We start from the raw sequence: 25,202 nt of genomic DNA on the forward strand, positions 1-25,202 counted from the left end.
ATTTTTAAAAAAGTGCTTAAATGAGGTGGTATCTGAATGTGTCCCTGGTGTTCAAAGAATAAATAGGTTGGGCATGAAATGGACGTGTAAGTTTATTAAGCAAGAGATCTACAAGAAGAAGATGATGTGGAAAGAATATTGTGATAACATATGTGAGAGAAGTAATGAAATATAAAAAAGAGCAGGCCAGAAAAATAACAAGTATTGTGCAGGAAACTAAATCAGAGTATGAAAAGAAATTGGCTATGCAGACTAAAGAACAATCAAAAAGAATTTTATTGTTATACCGCAAGAAAAAGAAAGAATGAATGTGAAAGAATAACTTTACTGAATACAGATGGTACTGTAGTGTTGGATGCTAGCTATTGTTCAATTAATGAGTACTCACTTTGCTAAGATATATCAGTCAGGTGTATATTTCAGTTAAAATATACACCAATTCAGTTAAAAGAATATTTAACCGAATTGGCTAGGCCTTTCACATGTTTTTATAACTTGAGTCTCAGCTCAGGAATGATACCACAGGAATGGAAGAAATGTATGATGTTATACAAGGATGGTACAAAAACCGATTTGTCTACCTACCGACCTATCAGTATCTCTGGTGTAGTAGTGAAGATTTTAGAGAAGTTGGAAAGAACTCACATACAGAAATGGGTAGACAAACAAGCTATACTCTGCAAAGAGCAGCATGGGATTACTAAAGGAAAGTCATGTTTTAGGAATTTGTTCATATTTCATAACAATCTTATGAACAAGTTGGATAAAGGGAATGGATACATTATGATAATGTTGGATTTTTGCTAACGTGTTTGGTAGGATACCACACGAAAGGCTGTTGCATAGACTAGAGAATATGGGATTTGAATATAAACTCTTGACTTGGATCAGTGGATGGTTGACAGACAGATATCAAAAAATGGTATATGGTTGGTGTGAATCTGCCAGATTTAAGGTGACCAGTGGTGTACCTCAGGGTTCAGCCCTTGGGGGAGATGTGCAATTGTTTGTTCATTATGCGAAGATAGGCAGGGCAATCAGGGATGCTATCTAGCACTTACAAAATGATATCCAGCACTTACAAAATGATTTGAATAGGCTGTAAATTTTGTCAAACGAAAATGGCTATGAGTTTAATGCTAGTAAGTATAAAGTTATGCACTTTGGCATGATGAGATTTCCAGTGGCATGATATATTATCAGGGTTATGCTACAAGAAACTGATGCGACTAGGGATCTTGGAATAATGGTGGATTTGAACGTCAATTTGAAGTTCAAATGTCACATAGCAAAATTTGTAAATACAACTCAGAGGATAATTGTGATGTTGAAGTGAACCTTTACATGTCGGGATAAGGAAGTCATTTTTCCCCTTTATAAGCCCTTGATAAGAGAGCAGACCTGGATTGTTATGTGCAGATTTGGTCTCCCGGGTTCCAAGTTGATAAAGAAGGTGTGGAAAGGGTACAGAGAAGAGATGCAAAGATCATATGCAGATCATGAGGACAGATTAATAGTTTGTGGATTACAGACTCCAGTTAACAGAAGAAAGAGGGGCGATATGACAGAGGTTATAAACTTCTGAATGGGGGGTGTTATAGTATATTGTCTGATGAAATTTTTCATTATATGGAAGTTAAGTTTGTTTACAGTCAAGAAAGGAGTAAGAGCTAGGTTTTTCTCTCACAGAGCAATGAGTGAGTGGAATAGTTTGCCTTTAGGAGTAGTGACTGCATCTAGTGTGAATAAATTTAAGGGAAGATATGACAGCTGGTTTTGGTGATTTATAGCCTCTTTTAATAGGTCCTTGACTCCCTGGACGTCTCAGATAATAATAATAATATCAAGGTTATCTTCAGGAATATGTATATATACAATGTATCACAAGCTACATCGGTAGAAACTACAGTGGGCTGAGAATAACTACTTACTCAACCATTGACAACCATAGCCTGTCTTCTGAGGAAAATAAATAAATAAATAAAATAAAATAAAATAAATAAAAATAATAAGAATAAATAAATAAATAAGTTACAGATGATAATCTACAAGTCTGTAATTTGACCATTGCTGTTCATTTTATATATTCCCATTCATGTGTCGTTTTCCTATCTAGGAGGTTGACTATCATGATGTGACTCGTGGTTAACTATGTGGTGAGGACCCTATCTCTTCCATACATTGTCATAAGTATTCGTGACTGTAATCCGTGTGTGTTCACGGGGTCGGTTTGCCTGTTCTGAGAGACGAAAAACCCGAGTTTCTGGGTGAAAAAAACCTGTAACTGCATATGAGACTGGCTAACTCACCTCTAATCGAAAGAGACAAGATAAAGGTTCCTCACATCACAGACGGGAATCGAACCCAGGCTTTCCGACCAAAGGGCTTCATCTATACCGACTGAGCTACGGAGGCTCCCTTTATATATTAATGATATCATAAATGATTTGGGAAGTAAATATCTTATCATCTGCTGTTGATGATACTAAACTGGAGAGGAAGTTAATAAATCTTGCAGGATGATTTAAGTAGACATTGATATGGACACAGGATTATGGTTACCATTTCTCTATGATAAAGTGTGAGGTTATGTACTTTTGGTTGAAATGATTAATCTGTGTATTGCATTGAGGAGATTGTACAACATGAAATTAATAGGTCTAGAGATTTGAGGATGATGGTAGACAGGGAATTGCATTTCAGAGGACATATTGCAAAACTGAGCAAAATGGTATAACAGGTCCCTTGGGTTGAAAAACATACCAACTAGGAATAAGATTATTATCCCTCTTTGTAAATTGATATTATTATTATTATTATTATTATTATTATTATTATTATTATCCAAGACTTCATGGAAATAAAGACTCATCTGGGAGGTCCTTTTATCACACACACACATCTCATCACACCGTGTCTTAAACACACTCAAACTCCTTGCAGACACCACAATCTCAGGCAAGGCATTCCAATCATTCACAACTCTGCATGAAAAAAACCTGCCTCTCACTCCCCTACTCACACCCTCTTTATACAGTTTCCAGGGATGACCTCTGGTTCTCCCCCCCGATCTCCCACTATTCTCTGTAGAACTTCTCCACCATTGATCTTATAACAACCCCTTACCAACTTGTAGGTCTCTATCATATCTCCAATCTTCCTTCTCTCCACCAGACTCTGCAAATTACATCTTCTCAATCTTTCCTCATACTCAACATTCCAGAGGTCAGAAACTACCTTAGTCAGTTGCCTTTGGACCCTTTCCAACATCTCTACATCCTTCTGAAAACCAAATCTGGGCACAATAGTCCATGTGTGGCCTAATCAAAGCCTTATACAATGGAACAAGAATCTCCCTACTTCTACAAGTCAGTGTCCTCCGCATCATTCCCAGAAGTTTGTGTTGTGTTGTCTTCACAATTTTGGCGATGTGTCTCCTAAATTTTAGATCCTTATCCACTTCTTCTTCTGCAGCTTCTCCCACTTAAGTGGGGTCACTGTTTATTATGAGTCTCCTCCACACCTTCCTGTCTTGGGCTGTCACCACATCCAAGTTCTTCATCTTCAAGTCCTCTTCTACCAGCTCCCTCCATCTCTTCTTTGGCCGCCCACGCTTCCACCTTCCTTGCACATCCATCTGCATGACCCTTCTTCCCACATATTCGTCCTCTCTCCTCATCACATGACCAAACCATCTCAACCTTGCCTCCTGTATTTTCGCTCCTAAGTTCGTAACTTTCACTGTTCTCCTGACATAGTCATTTCTCAGATGATCCTTTCTGGTCACACCGCACATCCACCTAAGCATTCTCATCTCTGCTACTTCCATCCTGCTAATGTTATTTTTCCTCAGGGCCACAGTTTCTATAGCATATGTCATAGCTGGCCTCACTACTGTCCTATAAATTTTGCCTTTCAGATTGATCGGCACCCTCTTATCACATAATACTCCAGCCATCTCCCTCCAGTTCCTCCAACCTGCTTGTATCCTGCATCCCACTTCCTTCTCACCTCCTCCATCTTCTTCCACTGTCGAACCTAAGTATCTAAAGTCTCTCACCTTCCTGATGACATTTCCTTCCAGCTCCAGGTCTGTCTCCGGGCCACCGCCCACTGCGCAACACATATACTCTGTCTTACTTCTGCTCAGTCTCATACCTCTCTCTTCCAGTACTTTTCTCCATCTTTCCAGTTTAGTTTCCGCTTTTTCTCTTGAATCTACACACAGCAAGATGTCATCTGCATACAGCATTGTCCAAGGTGCATCTTCTCTCACCTCCTCTGTTACCACCTCCATCACAATATTAAACAGAAACGGACTTAATGCTGACCCTTGATGCAAGCCAACTGTTACTTGAAAACTTTCTGTCTGTCCCAAACAGGTCCGAACACTTGTCTTCACATTTCTGTACATTTCCTGCACCAACCTGACATATTTCTTCGGCACCTTCTTCTCCCTCAGACACCTCCAGACTTCTTGCCTTGGCACTCTATCGTATGCTTTCTCCAGATCAATAAATACCAGATGTAGCTCCCTTTGTTTCTCTCGATATTTTTCCATCATCTGTCGTAACCCAAAGATAGCATCTGTTGTTGATCTACCAGGCATGAAGCCAAATTGTTCCTTTGCAATCTCCACCTCCTCCCTCAATCTACCATCAAGAACCCTTTCTAGGATCTTCATTGTGTGGGACATCAACTTTATTCCTCTGTAATTTTTACAGTCTTGTACATCCCCTTTACCCTTGTAGATGGGAACAAGAGTACTCTCCCTCCATTCCTCGGGTATATTTTCCTGTTGGCAAACTTTCATGAACAGGTCCCACAGCAGGTCAATTCCCTCTTCCCCCAGTGCCTTCCATGCCTCCACTGGAATTCTGTTGGGGCCCACCGGTTTTCCATTCCTCATCCTCTTCATGGCCTCCGTCACTTCCATTCTACTGATATTCTGCACCATCCCCTCAGAAGGCTGCCCATCTCCTCTGTGAGTCCTTGCATTTTCCTCATTCAGAAGTCCCTCAAAGTATATTTTCCATCTGTTTCTTATGTCCACATCCCTCCATAATACTCTTCCTTCAGCATCTTTGATCTGCCTCACATGTAAGATGTCCTTAGCTGCTTTATTTCTACATTTCGCTAGTTGGTAAATTTTTCTCTGTCCTTCCTTTGTTTCTAATTGATCATACAGATCTTGATATGCCATGGCCTTCGCCTGGGCGACAACTCTCTTGGCTTCTTGCTTTCTCTCTTTGTACACCTCTCTGTCCTCTTCCACTCTTGACTCATCCCACTTCTGCTTTGCCTTCCTCTTAGCTGTCACTGCCACTTGTACATCATTATTCCACCACCAACCCTCCTTCTGCTCTCTAATCTTTCCAGATGTCTCACCAAGCACCTCGATTGCACAGCTCAGGATTACTTTTGAATTATGTTTCCACCAATCTTATTATAGATCCTTATCCACTATCACCCCCATATCTCTTATTTCCTCTACCTCCAACAATATATTCTCACCAAGCATAAATTCTGCATCCCATCTTTGTTTTCCAAATTTTAAAACCTTACATTTTGCAACATTGAACTCAAACCCCCATTTCCTTGCCCAATCACTCAATTTATTCAAATCTTCTTGCAAGGCCACATCTTCACTACTCTTTATGGTTCGTCCCAAATTTGCATCATCTGCAAACAACTGAATATCTCCATCCAAATCTTTGCCAATATCATTAATATACAAGTTAAATAGTAATGGCCCTAAAACAGACCCCTGAGGCACTCCACTAGTGACGTTTCCTTTTCCTGGATATCGCACCCCCATACACAACTTGTTGATACCTATCAGATAGCCAGTCTCCAATCGAATGCACTAATCTAATATCCAACCCCATTTGCTCTAGTTTGACTGTCAACTTATCATGAGGTACTCTATCAAAAGCTTTTGCGAAATCCAAGTATATTACTTTGTATCCCTCTCCTCTTTCCAAGGAAGCAGTCACTTTATTCTAATAAGTAAGTAGATTACTAAAACATGACCTCCCTTTAGCAAATCCATGCTGTCCATCGAAGATTATACCATTGTTGTCAACCCAACTCTGGATCCTAGTTCTCACAAGCTTCTCCAACAACTTAACCACAACACCTGACACAAGAGATAGGCCTGTAGTTTGATGCTTGAGTTCGATCACCTCCTTTATGAAGTGGTGCAATCTTGCCCTCCTTCCACTCTTTAGGAACTTGACCAAGTGCAAGACTAATATTAAAAAAAATATGTCACGGCAGGTGTCAACTCTCTGGCACATTCCTTCAGAATACGCAGTGATATATTATCAAGTCCCACAGCCTTATTTACATCTAATTTACTCAACTCCCCAAACACCTCTTGCTCACTTACAGTCAGTCTCTCCTCCCCATTATCAACTGTTCTCAATCTCTCCATGAAGACACATTCACAAGATTGAAAGATCTTTATGAACTGCTCATTAAGTATCTCCACCACACATCCTGCAACAGCTGTCTTTATACCATTTCCTCCAATCAATGTCATCCTTCCATAATCATTCTTTCTTTTGCTGGCAACATATCGAAAGAACTCCTTAGGATTCTTTTTGGCTTCATTAGCTAACTGCTGTTCATACCTCTCTTTAGCTACTGTCACCAACCAAGTCACCCTCCTTGCGTGGTCCTTGTAGACCTCATGAAATTGGTTATTTCCACTTCTCTTAGGCTGCCTCCACAATGCCCTTTTTCTTTGTATCACATGCTTAATCTCTTTATTCATCCATCTCACACCTACCTTATTTAACCTTCTCACCCTTGGAATACATTTAGACATTGCATCTACTAGATAGTTTTTGAAAATCCTCCAAGCTGCATTGATCTCTTTTCCAGTCCCCCCCCCCCTTGTAATTCCACATATACCCTTTTCTCACAGGGATCCTTGCACTGCTGGCAACTACCCAGGTAATCAATCACCTCATGGTCAATTTTACCAATTGGTGGATGATTTGACACCTCATTTATAATTACATCCTCTGATGAGATGATCAAATCCAAGACACTCAATCCTCGTGTGCCCTTTGTTACATACTGTCTGAAGTAGTTATCCCTCAAAAACTCATGAAACTCATTTTCTTTACTTCCAGTTGCTATCTCATCATCCCAGTCTCTATTGCCATCGTTAAAATCACCCATAATAATCACCCTTTTCTTATACATTTCATAGCCTACCATCCATATTACCAGGTGTATAACAACATCCAACTAAGTATTTCATTCTATTCACCTCTATCTCACACCATACTGCCTCAAAACCACTGGCCCTATTTCCCTCTTGCATCTCTACCTTGTATGGACATAACTCTTTCTCTATCATCAATAGCACTCCCCCTCCCTTTTTACCCCTTCTGTCCTCACGAAACATATCATACCCTTCCATCTCTATTCCTGTCAGGATGTCATCCTCATCTAACCATGTCTCACTCATTCCGACAATCTTTGGGTGAACAGACACAATTAGTGCAACCATTTCATCCGCCTTGTCTCTTATACTTCTAGCATTGGTATACAAACACTACAGCTCATTTCTGGATCTACAGCTAGTTCCACTGATACCACTCACTCGATGTCATCTCTCTCCATGCTGGATTGGGGCCATTTCCCTTTCTGCTTCTTCATTTTAGAACCCTTTTCAATTCCATCTGTTTCCTCTTGATCCCTGGTCAATATGATGACCACCTCTAGTGACCAAGATGGTAACAGATTTGTAGAATGCACCCTATAAGGATTGAATTAACGTTATGACTACAATTTGGTTAATAAATACAAAAGAGGTGATATGATAGAAACATATAAGATATTGGCAGTATTTTGAAGAATAGATGTAGAATAAAAATTTTCACTATATGATAAGGGGGAAGGAAAAGGAGACAAAAGGATCACTAAACACACTAAAGAGATCTTGCACAACTTTCAGGTTGTGCAAGAATGTGATTAGCAAAGGTGTGAGGGCTTGGTGTTTTGTTTGGATAGTGTTGAAAGAGAAGAATGGATTAGCAGGTGTAGTTGAATGCATCGCTAGTGAGTAAATTTAAGTAGAAGTATTATTGGCATAATTGAATGATTATTAATGTGGGTCTCCTTCACTGAGTATTTAGACTCTGTGAATTCAGACAGATGAAGAGTCCATATGATAATGATGATGATGAAAATATCTCCTGTTATAGAATTTTAACTTTCATGTAAACAATAAACACCAACAAATAACTGATGAAATTTGTGCATGCCATTGTTCTGTTTTCACTGTTGTTTTTCAGATATGTGAAAATGATGTTCCATCTCTGAAGCCTATTACTGAGAACCTCCAGATAATAAGGGATGCACATTCATCAGTGAAAATTTCAGGTCTGCTTTTAGAAGAATTGTTACCCGAAAATCAAAATAAATTTTATCGCTACAGAGACTTTCTGACTACCACAACCCATACTGAAAATGTGTCATGGACAATTTTTCACCATCCAATATCCATTAGTTCTGAACAAGTATGTATAATAATCTCATTATATGAATTTTTTTTAAAATATATGTGTAATATTTACTTTTAGCCTAGAATTCATGTTGTTGTAAAGGCAGTGCCTTTCTTTGTGTTCAGCAGAACCTTTTGTTATGATTATTATTATTACTAGGACAAAAAGAGGATGAAGACATTCTTCTTAAAATCATAAGATTATATGATTACATTGTCTAGGCCAAACCTCAGAAGACTAAAATGCTGATATCAGGAAATGACGTTCTTCCCACCACAATGTATAGCTGCTGAACTGAAGTGAATTCCTATTGGTCTGCAGTAACCAAATCCTCTGCCTGAACTGAACTATCATGCTGGAAGAAACTATCTAAGAGAGAAAGTAATATTTGAGATGTGATGCTTATACCCCTCAGAGGTGAGACCGCACCTCTGTGGTAGTAGATAAGTTTACTCACTTGGAATAATACCACCACATTGCTAATATTGCTCATATTGCAGGAATGCAAAAAATTAGAAAAAAAAAATTACTAGGTCTTTGTTCTGGAATTCAAACATGGTTTTCATACTTCTTATCAGAAGCATGAACCAGTTAAAAAACCATGTCTGAATTCCAAAACAAAGACGTAGTGCAGAGCAAATTAATGATTTTACAGAGAATAAAAAAAAGATGAGATAGATGCAATGAGTGAGATCGCGTTATTGAGCGGAGCGATACAAAGGGTAAAGCGGCAGCTAGAGCGTCTGAACAAAAGTCAACTGAGTGTACCAGCCAATAATAAAAAGTATGATAGGAAAAATAAGCGTATGAGCGTGAACGTAAACAAAATGAAGGAGAGAGTGCTGTATGGAGACTCGTTAGTACGAGGTGTGTTAGTAGAGGATTTGACAAAATCATGCCAACCTGGTGCGACCATAAAGGATGTAACTGAGTCTATTAGAGAGCAAAAGGAAAGGGTGAAAGAAATGATTGTTGTGGCAGGTATGAATGATTTGAAAGGAGATAAAATGGAAATGATAGAGGACCTGAATGAATTGTTTGAGGTAGCAAAAGAAAAGAGTGAGAGCGTTAGGATGATTAGTCTTTTCCCACGGTATGACAGTGAAATGTTTAAAAGGAGGGCCATAATTGCAAATGACTTTATGCATGGGTTATGTATGACGAGTGGTGTGGAATTTGTGGATGTGTGGAGTGAGTTCGATGGGCGAAAGGATCTATATAAGATGGATGGCTTGCATTTGAATGGATACGGTGTAAGGAGACTTGAAAAAGTGTTGCTGAATGTAGTGGATGTGCAAAATCAGGGAAACTAGATTTATTAAGGGGGGGGGGAGTAGATATACAGACCTTAGGGAGGCAGTTGAATGTATGAATGAGTATAATATACCCGAGCAAATAAGGACAACAAATCAGAATTGGATAGTTGATATAAGGCATCAAGGTAGGGATGGGGCTAATGGAGGGTCTTAAATTCATATACACTAATGCTAGGAATATTAGGAACAAGAAGGAAGAGTTTTTGGCCATGGTTGGCACTTCCAGACCACAGGTTATTGACATTAGTGAATCATGGCTAACTGTAGATGATATAGCTAGTGGGATTGAATGTGATGGGTATAGTGTGTTTAGGAATGACAGGGAGAATAAAATGGGGGGGGGGGGAGGAGTATTGTTGATGATAGCTGATGAGCTGCAGCCAAGGAGAATAGAAGTTGAATTGCAGGATAGAGAAGAGAGCACATTTGAGGCCATTTGGTGTGAGATTGTGGCTAGCAGAACAAAATATACAATTGGGTGCTGCTATAGACCAGGTGATGGAAAAGATGGTGGAGACAGTATGCACAAGCAAATAGAAGAAATGAGTGGAAGGAGGATAATTATTATGGGAGATTTCAACTGTGGTCGTATTGATTGGAGTGAGGAGAAGACACATGGGAGGAAGGAATTGGATTTTATGCGGTTATTAAGGGATAACTATCTGCGACAGCATGTAATGGAAAATACTAGGGGTCAGAGAGTGCTTGACCTAGTAATTACATCTGAGGATTTGGCTGTAACAAATATGACCACAATGCCACCAATTGGTGAGAGTGATCATAGGATCTTGACTTGGGAGGTAGCTAAAGGTGTGAAATTTACAATTAAGACAGGGTACATGTGGAATTATCGGGCTGGAAAGTATGACAAGCTTAGGAGATTGATTGGTTCAGTGCCATTGCATGTACAACTGCAAGGACTAGAAGTTGATAGTGCATGGGAGGCAGTTAAGAAATGTTTGCATGAAGCAATGGCTGACTGTATACCTAGAGTCCGAATAATAAATCAAGTAGGGGTTAAATGGATGAATAACACCATTAAGCTTGAGCTGCAAAAAAAGAAACAACTATGGAGGGAATTTAAGGAGAAAGGTGACCGGCAGGCACATGAATGGTATAAAGCGCAGGCCAAAAGGGTAACGAGTGTGGTAAGAAAAGCAAAAAAGGATTACGAAAGAACATTGGCCATGCAGGCTAAAGAGAATCCTAAACAGTTTTTTCGATATGTTGCAGTAAAAGGAAAAATGTATATGACAGAATGATTTTAAAGAATTCCGATGGTAGGGAGGCAACTGAATCAGTTAATATAGTTGAGTTACTGAGTGAGCACTTTGCAAGAATATATCATCCAGGTGGTGACATTGCAGAGATGAATGAACCAGTAGATTATACGGGAATTGTGGTGAATGAAATGGAGGTGAGTAGTCTATTGCATAACTTCAATGTCAATACATCTGTGGTATTGGATGGTATACCAGCTTGTGTCGTAAAGAAGCAGCTAAAGAATTGTCAGTACCCTTGACCATTTTGTTTAATTTGAGTCTCGGGTCTGGGTTAGTCCAGAGGGGGTGGAAAGAAGGGAAAATAGTTCCACTGCATAAAGGTGGTTCCAAGACTGCTATTTGTAAATTACCGACCGATTAGCATTTCAGGAATCGTTGTCAAGGTCTTAGAGAAATTAGTCAAGAAAAGAATACAGGATTGGATAGATAAAAATGGGATATTGTATGGGGGACAACATGGTTTTGTGAAGGGTAGATCATGCCTCAGTAACTTGCTCACGTTTTATAACACAGTGACGGCTGAACTGGATAAGGGTAATGGGTTTACAGTGATTCTAGTGGACCTTGCCAAAACCTTTGACAGGATACCACTTGGAACCCTAATCAGTAAACTGGAGCAGATGGAGATGGATATAGGGTTGGTGAGATGGATAGGAGGGTGGTTGATGGAGAGATACCAGAGAGTGGTTTATTCAGGAGTTGAGTCTAAAAGACGGCTTGTGACTAGTGGTGTGCCGAAGGGCTCTGTTCTTGGACCACTATTTTTCAATTTGTTCATCAATGATATAGGAAAGGATCTGAGAGGAAGTGTTCATTTGTTTGCTGATGATGCAAAGTTAGGTAGAGCAATTGTGAGTGCACAGGATGTCAAAATTTTACAGCACGATTTGGATAGTTTGGAGGACTGGGCTACGAAAAATGGATGTCAATTTAATGTGGCAAAGTGTAAGGCTATGCATTTTGGGGTGAAAAGAATAGCAGTAGTATATCACATTGGTGGAACTGTACTCCAGGAGATTGATGAGGCCAGGGATTTGGAAGTGTTGGTGGCTAGGGAATTGAAGTTTAGGGGGCACATTGCAAAAGTGGCTAAATCAGCTCATCAAATCATTTGGTTTCTGAAAAATACTTTAACATGCAGAGACAAACAAGTTATTGTTCCTCTGTATCGAGCCTTGATAAGACCCCATCTGGACTACTGTGCCCAGTTATGGGTGCCACGGTTTCTTCTTGATGGGGAGGATGTGGAGAGGATCCAGAGACGAGTGACCAAGATGATAGCAGGTCTGTGGAATGAACCTAATGAGAATAGGTTGTAGATTTGTGGGTTGCAAAAATTGGTCACTAGGTGGAAAAGGGGTGATATGATTGAGACATTCAAATTACTGAAGGGTTACTATAAGATTAATCCAGAAGATATTTTTGAAAATAGGACTGGTGGTGGGAGGACTAGGGGCCATGCATGCAAGCTGGGCAAGAATGTGGTTAACAAGGGTGTTAGAGCTAGGTTTTTTACTTGAAGAGTGGTGAATGAGTGGAATAAGCTGCCAGAGTCTGTTGTGGGTGCTATGACCATGAATGAGTTCAAGGCAAGGCATGATAGATGCTGTGTGAATGTCAAATAGTTGTTCTTGACATGATGTTAGGGCCTTCCTCGATGAGTCTGTCGACTCCTTGGAGTTGCCTGGAATAATAATAATAATAATAATAATAATAATTACTTCCATCATACAATATGAGCAATATTTTCAAAGCTATGTTAAACATCATGGAGGGACACGACATTTCTTTCTTTCTTTTTTAGGTTGCAGCTTTAAAATAGCTGTTCTGCTAACAAACTGCTAAATAATGTTCTGAACTGAATTGAACGTAATGGTAACAATTTAAGAGGCTTTCAGATCAGCCAGCAAATAGTCTTGCTGGCTGATCTGAAAATGGAAGGCGTGGGGGGGGGGCACTGTTTGCAGAGGAGCTGTGTGAAATGCCCAATGTGCATGAACTATAGTAATGGATTCTTTATAATCCATTACTATATATATTCCATGTTTCTCCCAGTTTCAATTTAAATGGCAGGCATGAAAATTAAGCAAGGGGAAATAGATTGCATGTGGAAAATTTAAACCTTCCAGATTCACTTAACATAGCTAATGAAAAGAAGGAAAGCATTAATGTATGTGAAAAGAGTATTGATAGGTTGGATTGATTAGAAATGGGAGGTTCACTAGAGGCATGCATAGTAAAAGAGCTTAGGCAAGAGTTAGTGAAAATGAAAAGTGAAATTAAACATCTGAAAGATGAGATTAAACACCTGAGAAGAAACAGGCTGATCTGAGTGAAAAGGAGGAAGTTAGTATTATGAAGAAAGAGTCAAAGATAATTGTATGTCATTATAAGGGGGACTCGATCAGTAAAGGTATAATGACTAGGAAAGTACACAAAACAACTTTTCTTTTCGAACAAAAGAAAAGAGCAAGCATCAGAATTAGTGGTAGTTGTGGGTGCAAATGACTTAGTTGGTAAAAAATAGAATGTTGACAGAGACTTGAGGAAGTTGTTGTGGCAGATAAAGGATAATAATGTTGTTGGAAAAGTCATTAGCATGTTGCCCAGATGTGACAGTAGTGAATTGAGAAAGAGTGCAGAGAGAGAGATAAGTATTATTCTTATTTATACAGGTACTCCATGGAGTCAAAATACTTATTGTGGGAGACCTACACTATCCATTAACACAATAGTTAACATACATCTCCTTAAACTTATTTACTGTTGGGCTGCTCACAATCACCTCTGGCAATCCATTCCACTCATTCACAACCTTTACTAACCACACTCATAGACAATTTCCAAATGACCCTCTTGTTTTCCCCTTACTCGCCATGTATTAAAAAATTTCTTTTGTGTCAATCTTAAAGTTTCTATCATATCCCCTTTCCTCCACTACTATCAACTATACTCTGTGACAAACTATCCTTCTATCCTCATAGGAAACATTCGACAGACCTGTCACCAGCTTGATCACTTGTCTCTGTCCTGTAGAAACACTGGTGACAAAATCTGTGCACAGTAGTTAACATGTGGCTGAATCATGGCCTTATAAAGAGGGATAATAACCTCTTTATCTTTACATGTTAATGTGTTCTTCAATATCCAAGTAATCCTCTGAGCTATTTTGCCAACTCTTGCAATATGTCCTCTGAATTTCAAATCTCTATCCACCATCATCCCCAGATCCCTAGCCTCATCAATTTCCTGTAATCTAGTACCATCAATATAATATGAAGCATGTAATCTTTTCATCCTGAAGTGCATTACCTAACATTTTACAAAACTAAATTGATAACCATTGTCCTTTGCCTACACTGCCAATTTATTTCAATCATCCTCTAAGATATCTACATCACCTTTAGCAATTATTGTCCTCCACAGTTTTACATCATCAGCGAGCAACTGAATATCCCCCCCACAAATCTTCTGCTATATCATTAATTATTATTATTATTATTCAGGCCTCCATGGAGTCAAAAGACTCATCGTGGGAGGTCCTTCCTAATAAACACAAAGTCTATCAAGACTCATCGAGGGAGAGCTCTCCCCCCCCCCAAGAAACACAAAGTCTAACCCGCTGTTCAACCAAGCGAAAGAACTCCCCAGTGTCAACCCTGTAACCACCTCTAAACAGTTTAAAAGTCTCAATCATATCACCTCTCCTTCTTCTATCCACCAAACTGCAGTCCACATTCCCTCAGCCGATCCTCATAACTATCATTGTACAGTCCTGAAATCATCTTTGTTATCTGCCTTTGTACATTTTCCAAAGTTAATCCCCTTCAAATCCTGGGGACTAAATCTGAGAACAGAACAATAGTCCAAGAGTGGTCTTATACAACGGAATGATAACTGTTTTATCTCTGCAGGTCAGTGTCCTTCTCATTATTGCAGCAATCCTCTGTGTTACCTTCACCACCTTTGCAATATGTCCCCTAAATTTCAGGTTTCTATTAATCATCAACCCCAGATCTCTTGTCTCCCTTACTTCCTCCAGTATAACTTCTCCCATAGAGTATGCAGTGCCCCATTGATGGGATACTGCATACTCTATGGGAGGAGTTATACTAAGTTTCCCAAACCTCAAGACCTTACATTTTTCTGCATTAAACCGACATCCATATTCATTTGCCCATCTATCTAGCTTATTCAAATCCTCTTGCAGGGCTGTCGCATCTGCACTATTACTAATAATCTTTCCCAGCTTCTCATCATCTGCAAACAACTGAATATCCCCTTGCAATCCACTGAAAATGTCATTGATATAAAGGCTAAACAATATAGGTCCCAGTACTGAGCACTGTGGGACCCCACTTGTAACCCTCTGCTTCCTTGAAACTGCCCCACCATACACAACTCTCTGATACCTATTGGACAGCCAATCCTGAATCCAGTTGACCAATCTGACATCCAGACCCATGTGCTGCAACTTAAATATTAGCTTATCATGTGGCACCCTGTCAAATGCCATCGCTAAGTATAAGAAAATGGCAGTATATGCCTTTCCCTCATCTAATGCTCTTGTAACTTTATCATAAAAGGCTAGTATATTGCTAAAACAAGAGCACCCCTTCACAAATCCATGTTGACTCTCACAGATAACATTACCCTCATTGCCCAATGCTGTATACAGTCCTTCACTACTTTCTCCAAGATCTTACTAACTACTGATGACACAAACTGGTCTATAATTAGACACTTTCAGTCTTCTACTGCCCTTATGCAATGGCACTATCTTACCTTCCTTCCATTCCATGGGCACCTTTCCAGCATCAGTCACTCTATTCCCATTTTTATCCCACAATATCACTTCCTAACTGGCCACATATCTAAAAAATTCCCTAGGATTTTCTTTGGGGATCTTAGGGCTAATCTCCTCTCATATTCCAGTTTCGTCTTCCTTACCATACTAGTTACTCTTCTGGCCTGCGTCTTATACTCTTCATGCATCTTCTCTTCACCTGTCTCCTTATATATCTTCCACAGCCTCTTTTTCGCATGCAATTCCTGTTTAATATTGTTTGTCATCCACTTTACTCCAAATTGTGTCCTCTTGTTCACTCGTGGTATACAACTTACCCTTGCTGCTAACAAATATTCTTTCATAATTTCCCACGCATTAATGATATCCCGGCCTTCCAATTCTTCCTTCCATGAAACTTCTCCAAGTTGATGTCTTAGACTATTATATTTACCTGCCTTATAATTCCACATATGTTCCCACATTTTTATCCCACAATATCTCCACCAACTTCTCCAAGTTGATGTCTTAGACTATTATATTTACCTGCCTTATAATTCCACATATGTTCCCGTCTCTTTGATACTTCTGCATGTTATTCATTTTCCAAGTCAAAACCATATGATCTCTCTCTCTCTCTCTCCAACTGGTGAGAGAGATGTCATCTCAGTTATTATCAACTCTTCTGATGCTATAACCAAATCCAAAACTCTTGAACCTCTTGTTCCCTCTATTACATGTTGCTTAAAACATTTGTCCCTCAAGAATTCTAGAAATTCCATTCCCTTATTGCTACATGCATCTTCCTCTCCCCAGTTTATACTGCTGTTGTTAATGTACAAATTAAAGAGCCCTAGTGCACTCCACTAGTCACCCTATTAATTAAAATTATAATAACGGAATTAACTCATGTAAAATCTTATTTATTAGTATAATTTTCGCCTAAGTATCACAGGCATCTTCAATACATGTATAAAGATAATTAAACAATAACTGACAATTCCAAAAGGCACCACCTAAGTAGCTAATTTAAGATAACTAAAAAAGGTAAATAAATTTCCTAACTTATTAAAAAAAAAAAAAAAATATATATATATATATATATATATATATATATATATACAATTAAAAAAAGTTAGGAAAGATTAGCTGATTTATAAAGTTCTATCTCTCGCAAAGGGGGGGGGGATAGACATAAACCATCGGATCTGTTTAAGTTAGGAGAGTGAAGTAAAGTTTCACATGTTTCTTTATAAAGCCATTCCATGAGGAAATGACTTTTGTGTAGGACTCTTGCCTTGTTCCAATGAACTCTATGTCTAGTGTTGATGGCATGTTCTGCAAGTCCAGGCGGTTCAGGTTCAAGGTATTGAATATAAGACTGATGTTCTTCTAGCTGAATAAAGGCAGATCTTTTTGTTTGTCTGAAATAAGATAATCCACAAGAGCAAGGAATCTGATAGACACCTGGATAACTGAGATGTGGAAGCTTGTCCTTTGGAGAAGTGATTAAGGTGAAGATTTTTCTGACTAGTTGAAAGGCAACAAAAATATTTAGTGGTCTTATTTAGTGGTAGTAACTCTTTCAAGCTTTCTTGGCATAAAAATATTGTAAATATTCTCTTCAGCATCCAAGAATTAAGTTTTTTCTTTATCTCAAAGTGGTACTGTATCTTTGAACTATTAAATTTATGGAAATCACAGATCTATCCAACAATATATAACATTCTCACATTTGGGGTGGCCATCCTAAGAGTTCCCTGAAAATACTTGGCTCAGTGTAGAAGAGAGAAATTACATTGATTTATAGCCAATTCATAACACACTCTCTCTCTCTCTCTCTCTCTCTCTCACTCTCTGAGATTTTTATGCAAACATAAAAATGCAAACAGAAACAGAAAATTTAGTTTCTGTTTGCATTTTTTACAGATATTCCCATAGTTACTGTTCATGAGAGTTTGGTATCAGTAATTTCCTCACTTTCTTCTAAATCTGTTAAAACACATGAAGTAGCTATTCCATGTTCCACACAGTCAAACTTCAAACTCACAGTACAAGTGTTCCTCATCATTCATTGATTCTTTAAGCTGCTATTAAAGAGTTTATTTCCTCTTGTATATTACTTAAAGAGTACAGTGTGCAGGTCTTCAAATCCAGTGGGCACAAATTTCTACTTTCTCTTCAAATATCATTGTCTGTGGTCAACACATAACAGAGTCTGCTATGGGTTGAACAATCTCATGTGTATGTGATTACCATAAAAAATAAAAAACATATGAGAGCAGCCTTTAATGTGTCAGGTATACACTATCTACCAATAATTGTCCAGACACTTTAGCCATTTGCAATTGATACCAGCAGGCACACCCTAATATTGGGTATGTCTACCTTTGTCTTTAATCACTCCCTGCACCCTTTGAGGAACGCTTTCCACTATTGTCCAGCAGACATCAGGTGATATTGGTCTCCATTCCTCCATCCAAAGCAGCACTGATTTCAGCAACAGATTGAGGACATGCTGCTCTGAATCGCTACTCCAATTCATCCCACAGGTGTTTGATGGGGTTGAAGTCAGGAGTCTGCCCAGCCAGGGCAGTTGTTTAACACCCATCTCTTCATACCATTCCATAACAGCTACAACTTTGTGACATGGGGCATTGTTATCTTGATAGTAACATGGGTCCATTCCATAAAACCTCCACAGTGTAGGCAGCCTGATTATCCAGAATATCAAGGTGATGAGCTGTCTTCATGGAACCATGGACAATGATCAATGGTCCCACTCCAAACCAGCTGAATGAACCCTACACATTACTCCTCCACCACCAAACTTTACTATGGGTACAACAAACTTTGGTAATAAGCATTTACCAGACTGCCTCTACACCCACACCTTTTGTGGGTGTGGAGGCAGTCTGGTATACATCTGGTAAACAAGGTTCATCTGGTAAACAGATGAACCTTGATTCATTGCTCTGTTTCCACTGGTCAGTTGTCCAGTTCATATGTTCTTTGCACCAGACGAGCCACCTTATTCGTTGTTGTGATGTTCAGCTTGTGTGCTGTTGCTCTTCCATGGAAACCCAGTAAATGGAGTTCTTTTCATACAGTATTCGTGCTCGCCATGGTGTTACTGGTGCTCTGGAACTCATCACAGATGGTCTGTGCCAATTTTAGCTGGCACAGACCATCAATCATTTTCAGTGGTCACTCTAGGTGTTTTCCTGCACTAGTGATGGCAGAACATCTCCATTTGTTGATCATATCACTTCAAATAACAGGGGTGTCCAGACAGTTATTGGTAGAGTGTATATACCCATTCAAAGATTTTATTTAACATGTTTGGTATTCTAAATCAGCCCTAAACAAGTCAAATATCTTTTGATTTCTTTTAATCTGATTCTATCTATACTACCTAGTCTTTTGTTTGGGTTAATTTGTTGGATTACAAGGGAGAGTTCTTCCTTTGATTCCTATGGGAACTATGTTATCTGGCTTGCTTATGGTCCTAGTGGAGTCTGAAGTTTTGGGATGGAGTTCACAAAGTACTGATTGAAGTTGTTTGCCAACTGTTTGAGGGATTTGAACTCATGCAAAGAGTTATGTTTTATCATTTTTGAGGTGGTAGATTTATGTGTAGAGCCTCCTTAGCTCAGTCAGTTTAGACAAAGCCATTTGGTCAGAAACACCTGGGTTCAATTCCCGTCAGTGACGTGAGGAACCTTTATCTGGTCTCTTTTGATGAAAGGTGAGTTAGCTGGTCTCATACAGAGGTAGGAGGTTTATTCACCCAGAAACTCGGATTTTTCATCACCCAGAACAGGCAAACCAGCTCCATGAACACACACATACAGGGTGTTCGGGATAAATTTGACATATTTATAATTAATTATATTTTTCCGTAAGTTACATGTATTAACACACACTTCTCTTCATTTAAAAGTTTGGACCCTTCTTCATTCATATACAAGATGTCAGAAAGGATGGATAGCTGGAACCCACCTGAATCATGGAAGAGAATAACTTGTATCATGATGATTCGTGCCCGCCATCAAAATAAGGATATTACGACTGCTGCCCAATGCTCCCTGAATACAGTAAAAACAATCAGGCATGAACTAGAGACTTGCAATGGTGACTACGAGGATGTAGCAAGAAGAAAGATCCCTAGCAGACGATCTGATTGCGTTCGTACAGCAGAATTCCTCGCAAATCTGCAGGAACAGGTGTTGAAGAACCCTGGCATTGGAATTCGGGCTTTGTTCGTGGAGTTGCTAACTGTAGTCAAGCCCTGGATAACAAGGGTAGCCAATGGTAGGCCGTATGTATGGCAGCAGGATTCGGCCCCTTGCCACACCTCTGGGAAAAGTCAAAAATGGTTGTCTGAAAATTTCTACGACTTCACCAGTCCAAATGTTTGGCCTCCAAACTCCCCAGACCTTAACCCCATGGATTATTTTGTATGGGGCGCAGTTGAAAAAGACACCAATCGCACTTCCAGTAATACAAAAGCCCAGTTAATGGATAAAATTAAAACAGTTTTTGCGGCCCTTCCCAGGGAGACTGTAGCATCAGCTTGTTCGAGGTTCCGAAGCAGAATTGAAGCTGTGATCGATGCTAATGGTGGTTATTTTGAGTAAATCTTGTTGATAGTATTGTAATTAACTCTGCCTGTAATGTTTTTTTGTCAATTCATTAAATTTAATAGATACAAAGAAGATTTTCTTTTTCCTTACGAAACTGTCAAATTTATCCCGAACACCCTGTAGATTATAGTCATGAATATGTCCCAGAGATATGCTGGTCCTGAGCCCGGATAAAATTGGTGGGTTGGGGAAAGCAATGGTGAACTATTCTGTAAAAATCTCACCAGGAATACTTTGTGGGCAATGCCTACAAAGTCACCTACAGTAGGAAACGACTGAAAAGGGAAAATCAAGCAGGCATATTTATGTGTATTGTCTAACATCTCATTGATCAGATGCCAAGTTTTGTTTATGTCACTCTGAGTTGCAGTTCATTTATTTCTGTAACAGTGTCTTTTTGTATTTCTAATTGCTTCATTTAGATTATTTTAAAGATGATATCAGGACTGTGAAATGTAGATTATGAGAACAGATTGAGAACATGTGAACTGCTGACACTAGCAGATAGGGGAAAGAGGAGTGATATGATAAAGACCTGCAAATTCCTGAAAGGACCATATAGCACACTAGTCGATGGAATTTTTCATTTTATAGAAGGTGGGGGGGGATGAGACAGCATCCTTGGAAGTTAAGCATGAATGCAGTGAAGAATGGTATGAATACTAGTTTTTCTTTTATTTAAATTAAGGGGATATTAAATCCTACATTGTTTTAAAACCGAATAAGAAACTCAAAGATCGGAATCAAAGAGTTTCATGGTGAATATAGTAACTATAAACGTATCGGCGACTACTAGCATAAGCTAAAGCATGTAGTAAAAACTAGAGCAACTCATAGCAAAGGTGGAGAAAGTTCTGATCACTATTCTTAGTATTTTCCATAATGTAAAACCCATCTCCTAGGAGATGTATGATGTATGTATGTTATACATTATGGTGGGAGGTCACTACTCAGACCAGTTTCGATCTTTATTGAGATCTCATCAGTGAGTAGCTAGACCAAAGTATAATACTAAGGGTATAACGAAAAGAACTTATACTCACTATATGAGTTGTCAAAAAAGGTGCACCCCCATAAATTATTTAAAATAAAGAACCAATAGGCTTCATTTCGGCAATGTAAACATTATTTAAATTAAGGGGATATTAAATCCCACACTGTTTTAAAACCAAATAAGAAACTCAAAGATTGGAATCAAAGAGTTTCATGACGAATATAGTAACTATAAACATATCGATGACTACTAGCGTAAGCTAAAGCACGTAGTTCAAGTACGTAGTACTAGTTTTTCTTTTCTTGTAGAGCAGTGAGTGATGGGAAAAAGAGTAGAAGGTGAGAGGGGAAGAACAAGAGATCATTCCTGGAAGTTATGTAAAAGTGTGGTGAAGAGGAATGTAAGTAGTAGATTTTTTACATGGAGAATTGTCAGTGAATGGATTGCATTACCAGAATGTGTTGTTAATGCAAGGAGTGCTAAGGATTTTAAGATTCTATATGATAATTATGCTGTCGGTTGAATGAACCTCCCACGGCGAGTCTGTGGACTCCGTGGAGAGTGTCATAATATTTATTAAGTGTAATAAGAATAATGTTTAAAACAAACTGCTGGTCAAAGAAAGAGAGAATGATGCTAATGAGAGAATATAATTATGGATACTGGAAAGAGAGTGAATTTCAGGAGTTATTATTATTATCATTATACATATATCTCTGAGATCAGAGGACTCATCACAAGAGATTGATTATTCACATGGTAGCCATTATTCACTCAATACCTATTATACCTCTCCTTAAACTCATTCAGTACCAAAGTATTCAGAGCCAGTTCTAGCCCATTCACTACTCTCCAAGTAAAAATCTAATCCTAACATCCTTGCTAACCACACTTACACAGTTTCCTTGGGCAACTCCTTGTTGACTTTCTGAAAAAAAGTCTTCATTATCAATCCTCTAATGCCTCTTTAATATTTGCTTCTATCATATCTCCTCTTTTTCAGTTATCAGCTAGTTTTTGAAGCCCACAGACCATCTGTTCTCATAGTGAGGATTTCATAGAGCTGCCATAATCTTTGTCATTCACCTACGGACCCCTCTCCGCTTCTTCATCCCCACAGAATCAGGTATCCAGATCTGTGTGCAGTAGTCCAGATGTTGCCTTATTAAAGCCTTATAGAGGGGAACAAATACTTCTCTATCTCTGCCTTGTTAGTGTGTTCTTCAACAACCATGTAATCTGATGTGCTATTGTGACTACCTTTGCAACATGTCCTATAAACCAGAGATATGTGCTGAAAGTTTTTCACCTGCTTAGACAATTAATTAAAGATGATAAGAAATTATATTCTTGGTTTAATCCTTTATCCAAGTGTAAGCAAACAAAGTTACTACTATTACTACATAACACCTCCAGGGAGTCCATAGACTCATCAAGGGAGGGAACCTACTCTACAACTCTTCACCAACTACAACTAACCACACCTAACCAATGCCATCTACCGCCTACCACCACCACAGAGAATCACAAACATCCATACCCACGGCTGGATTTGAACCTGCAGCCTTTTGGCTGGAGAGCGGATATGCTAACCACTCGGCCAACCAGGCTAGCAAAGTTTGCATGTGAAGTATCTTCACATCTGGGCTATTTGTATATAGAGGCTAATGACTTCACATCACTTGCCTATATCCCATAATGCAAAGCATACCCCCTGTTTGGATGTATATAATACTATGCATTATGGGAAGGGCCACTACCACTCAGACCAGTTTCAACTTTTATTGCAGTCTCATCTGTGGGAGCCAGACCCAGAATAGATATCAAGGTTGAAAGTGGCCTTTCCCATAATGCACAGTTTTATACATGTCCAAGAAAGGGGATGTGCTTTGTATTATGGGATACTGAGGCATATGAAGTTATTAGCCTCTATATACAAGTAACCCCTTTGTGAAGATACTTCATGTGAAGACACTTCAATAAAGGAATTGTTTAACTAACTGAAAAAACTTTCGACATCTATCTCTGATCCAGAGTATTTCAGTAATGATACACCTTTTCACTAACTGTATGTAGGAAATATATGACTTCTGCAAGCTTGATATCCCTTCTGGGTCTGGCTGCTACTGATGCAATTTTGTATGGATGTGGGAAAATTTACTGAAGTGGTTTCCATGAAGATACCACTGAAGTGGATGCCTTTCTCCCCTGATATGAGTGGCTCTGCTCTATGGTGGGCCAGGCCTGCCACTGGGCAGTCACCACTGAGGGTTCATCTTGATGGTGGAGTGGGCCTGTCACTAAGTAGAACCATTGCTGAGTAATGAATTAAATGATTTTTTGGGTCAGTCCTTGAGATTAGAATGATCTGGATGGATCACCTGAGTTTTTTTGGAGAATTCCCTTTATTTATATAGTGGGAAGTCTGCTGAAGTGGTCTCACATCAGCTTTGGCAGATGCTTTTTTCCTGAGATATGAGCAGCTTTGCTCAATAGTATGGTGACCATACCATTGCTGAGCAACGAGCTAAATGATCCTTTGGGTCACTTGTAACTGGGTGAATCCCCCAGATCACCCAAGTTTTTGAAGCGGTAACTCCACACTTAAACAGATTACTGTGGATGTGGGAAGTTTACTGAGGTGGTCTTGTGGCCACATTGGCAATGAATGCTTTTCCCTAGGATATGAGCCACTCTGCTTCTACTTGCTGGTACAGTGAGCCTTCCACTGCTAAGGGTTCTGTTCAATTGTGAGGTGGTCTGTTACTGAGTAGAACCACTGCTGAGTAATGGCCTAAATGATCCTTAGAATCACTCATTGTTGGGGGGGGTCACCCAAGTGTTTAGAGGTCCCCCCCTGCTGCACTTAAACAATTTAATGATGGTTCATCTTTGGGTTGGCTTGGCTTCCTGGGTAGTAGAGAGGCAGTAAGAGAGGTAGTGAATTTTTGCCTGTCACTGAGTGGAGCCACTGCTAAGTTTCCTGTCCTGAGTGATGAGTTTAGTAGTGATCCACTCAGTGAGATTTAGAGTGATCTTGTTGATTACTCAGAGTTTTTAAAGAGGTATCCCTGCACTGTAACATACCTCAGTAAAGTTCAGAACTGGTCTGGGTAGTGACCCTTCCCATAATGCATAGTATTATACATGTCCAAAAAAATTATGAGATACCAAGACAAGTGATGTGAAGTCAGTAGCCTCTATATAAATAGTCTAGTCTAGTTGTAAAGATACTTCACATACAAACTTTGTTTACTTATACTCCATAAAAGGATTAGACCAAGAATATAATTTCTTGGCATCTTTAATTTAATGTCCTTGAAACTTTAATTTACTGTCCACAGTCATTCCCAAGTCCCTGGCCTCCTCAGTTTCTGGCAGTTTAGTTGCATGAATATTGTACTTGTGATCTCTTCTTTCCAAAGCGCATCACCTTAATACACTTAGCGAGATTAAACTGGCAACCATCTACCTTTACTCATACTACTACTCTGTTGAAGTCTTTCTACAGGATCTCCGGATCACTTTCATTTACCATTGCTATTCCCAATGTAGCATCATCAGCAAATAACTGAATATTTCTTGCCAAATCGTTTCCCACATTACTGATGCTATAGGAAATGTGGCACACCACTGGCTACATGCCTTCTCTTGG

The 25,202-nt window shown here is 39.1% G+C and overlaps 1 protein-coding gene across 1 annotated transcript in view; it reads left to right on the plus strand.

The window, feature by feature from the left end:
- LOC150110107 (putative carbonic anhydrase 3) overlaps window positions 1-25,202 on the plus strand; it is a 132,738-nt gene that overhangs the window by 101,739 nt on the left and 5,797 nt on the right. Inside the window, exon 8 of the mRNA XM_090414356.1 lies at window positions 8,313-8,537. Within this exon, the coding sequence (XP_090270482.1) occupies window positions 8,313-8,537 (225 nt within the window). The remainder of the gene's footprint in view (window positions 1-8,312; window positions 8,538-25,202) is intronic.

This window comes from Typopeltis vanoorti, chromosome 1 (assembly GCF_054136105.1).
Source record: "Typopeltis vanoorti isolate ZY-2024b chromosome 1, IOZ_Tvanoo_1.0, whole genome shotgun sequence".
In the NCBI taxonomy this organism is placed as follows: domain Eukaryota; kingdom Metazoa; phylum Arthropoda; class Arachnida; order Uropygi; family Thelyphonidae; genus Typopeltis; species Typopeltis vanoorti.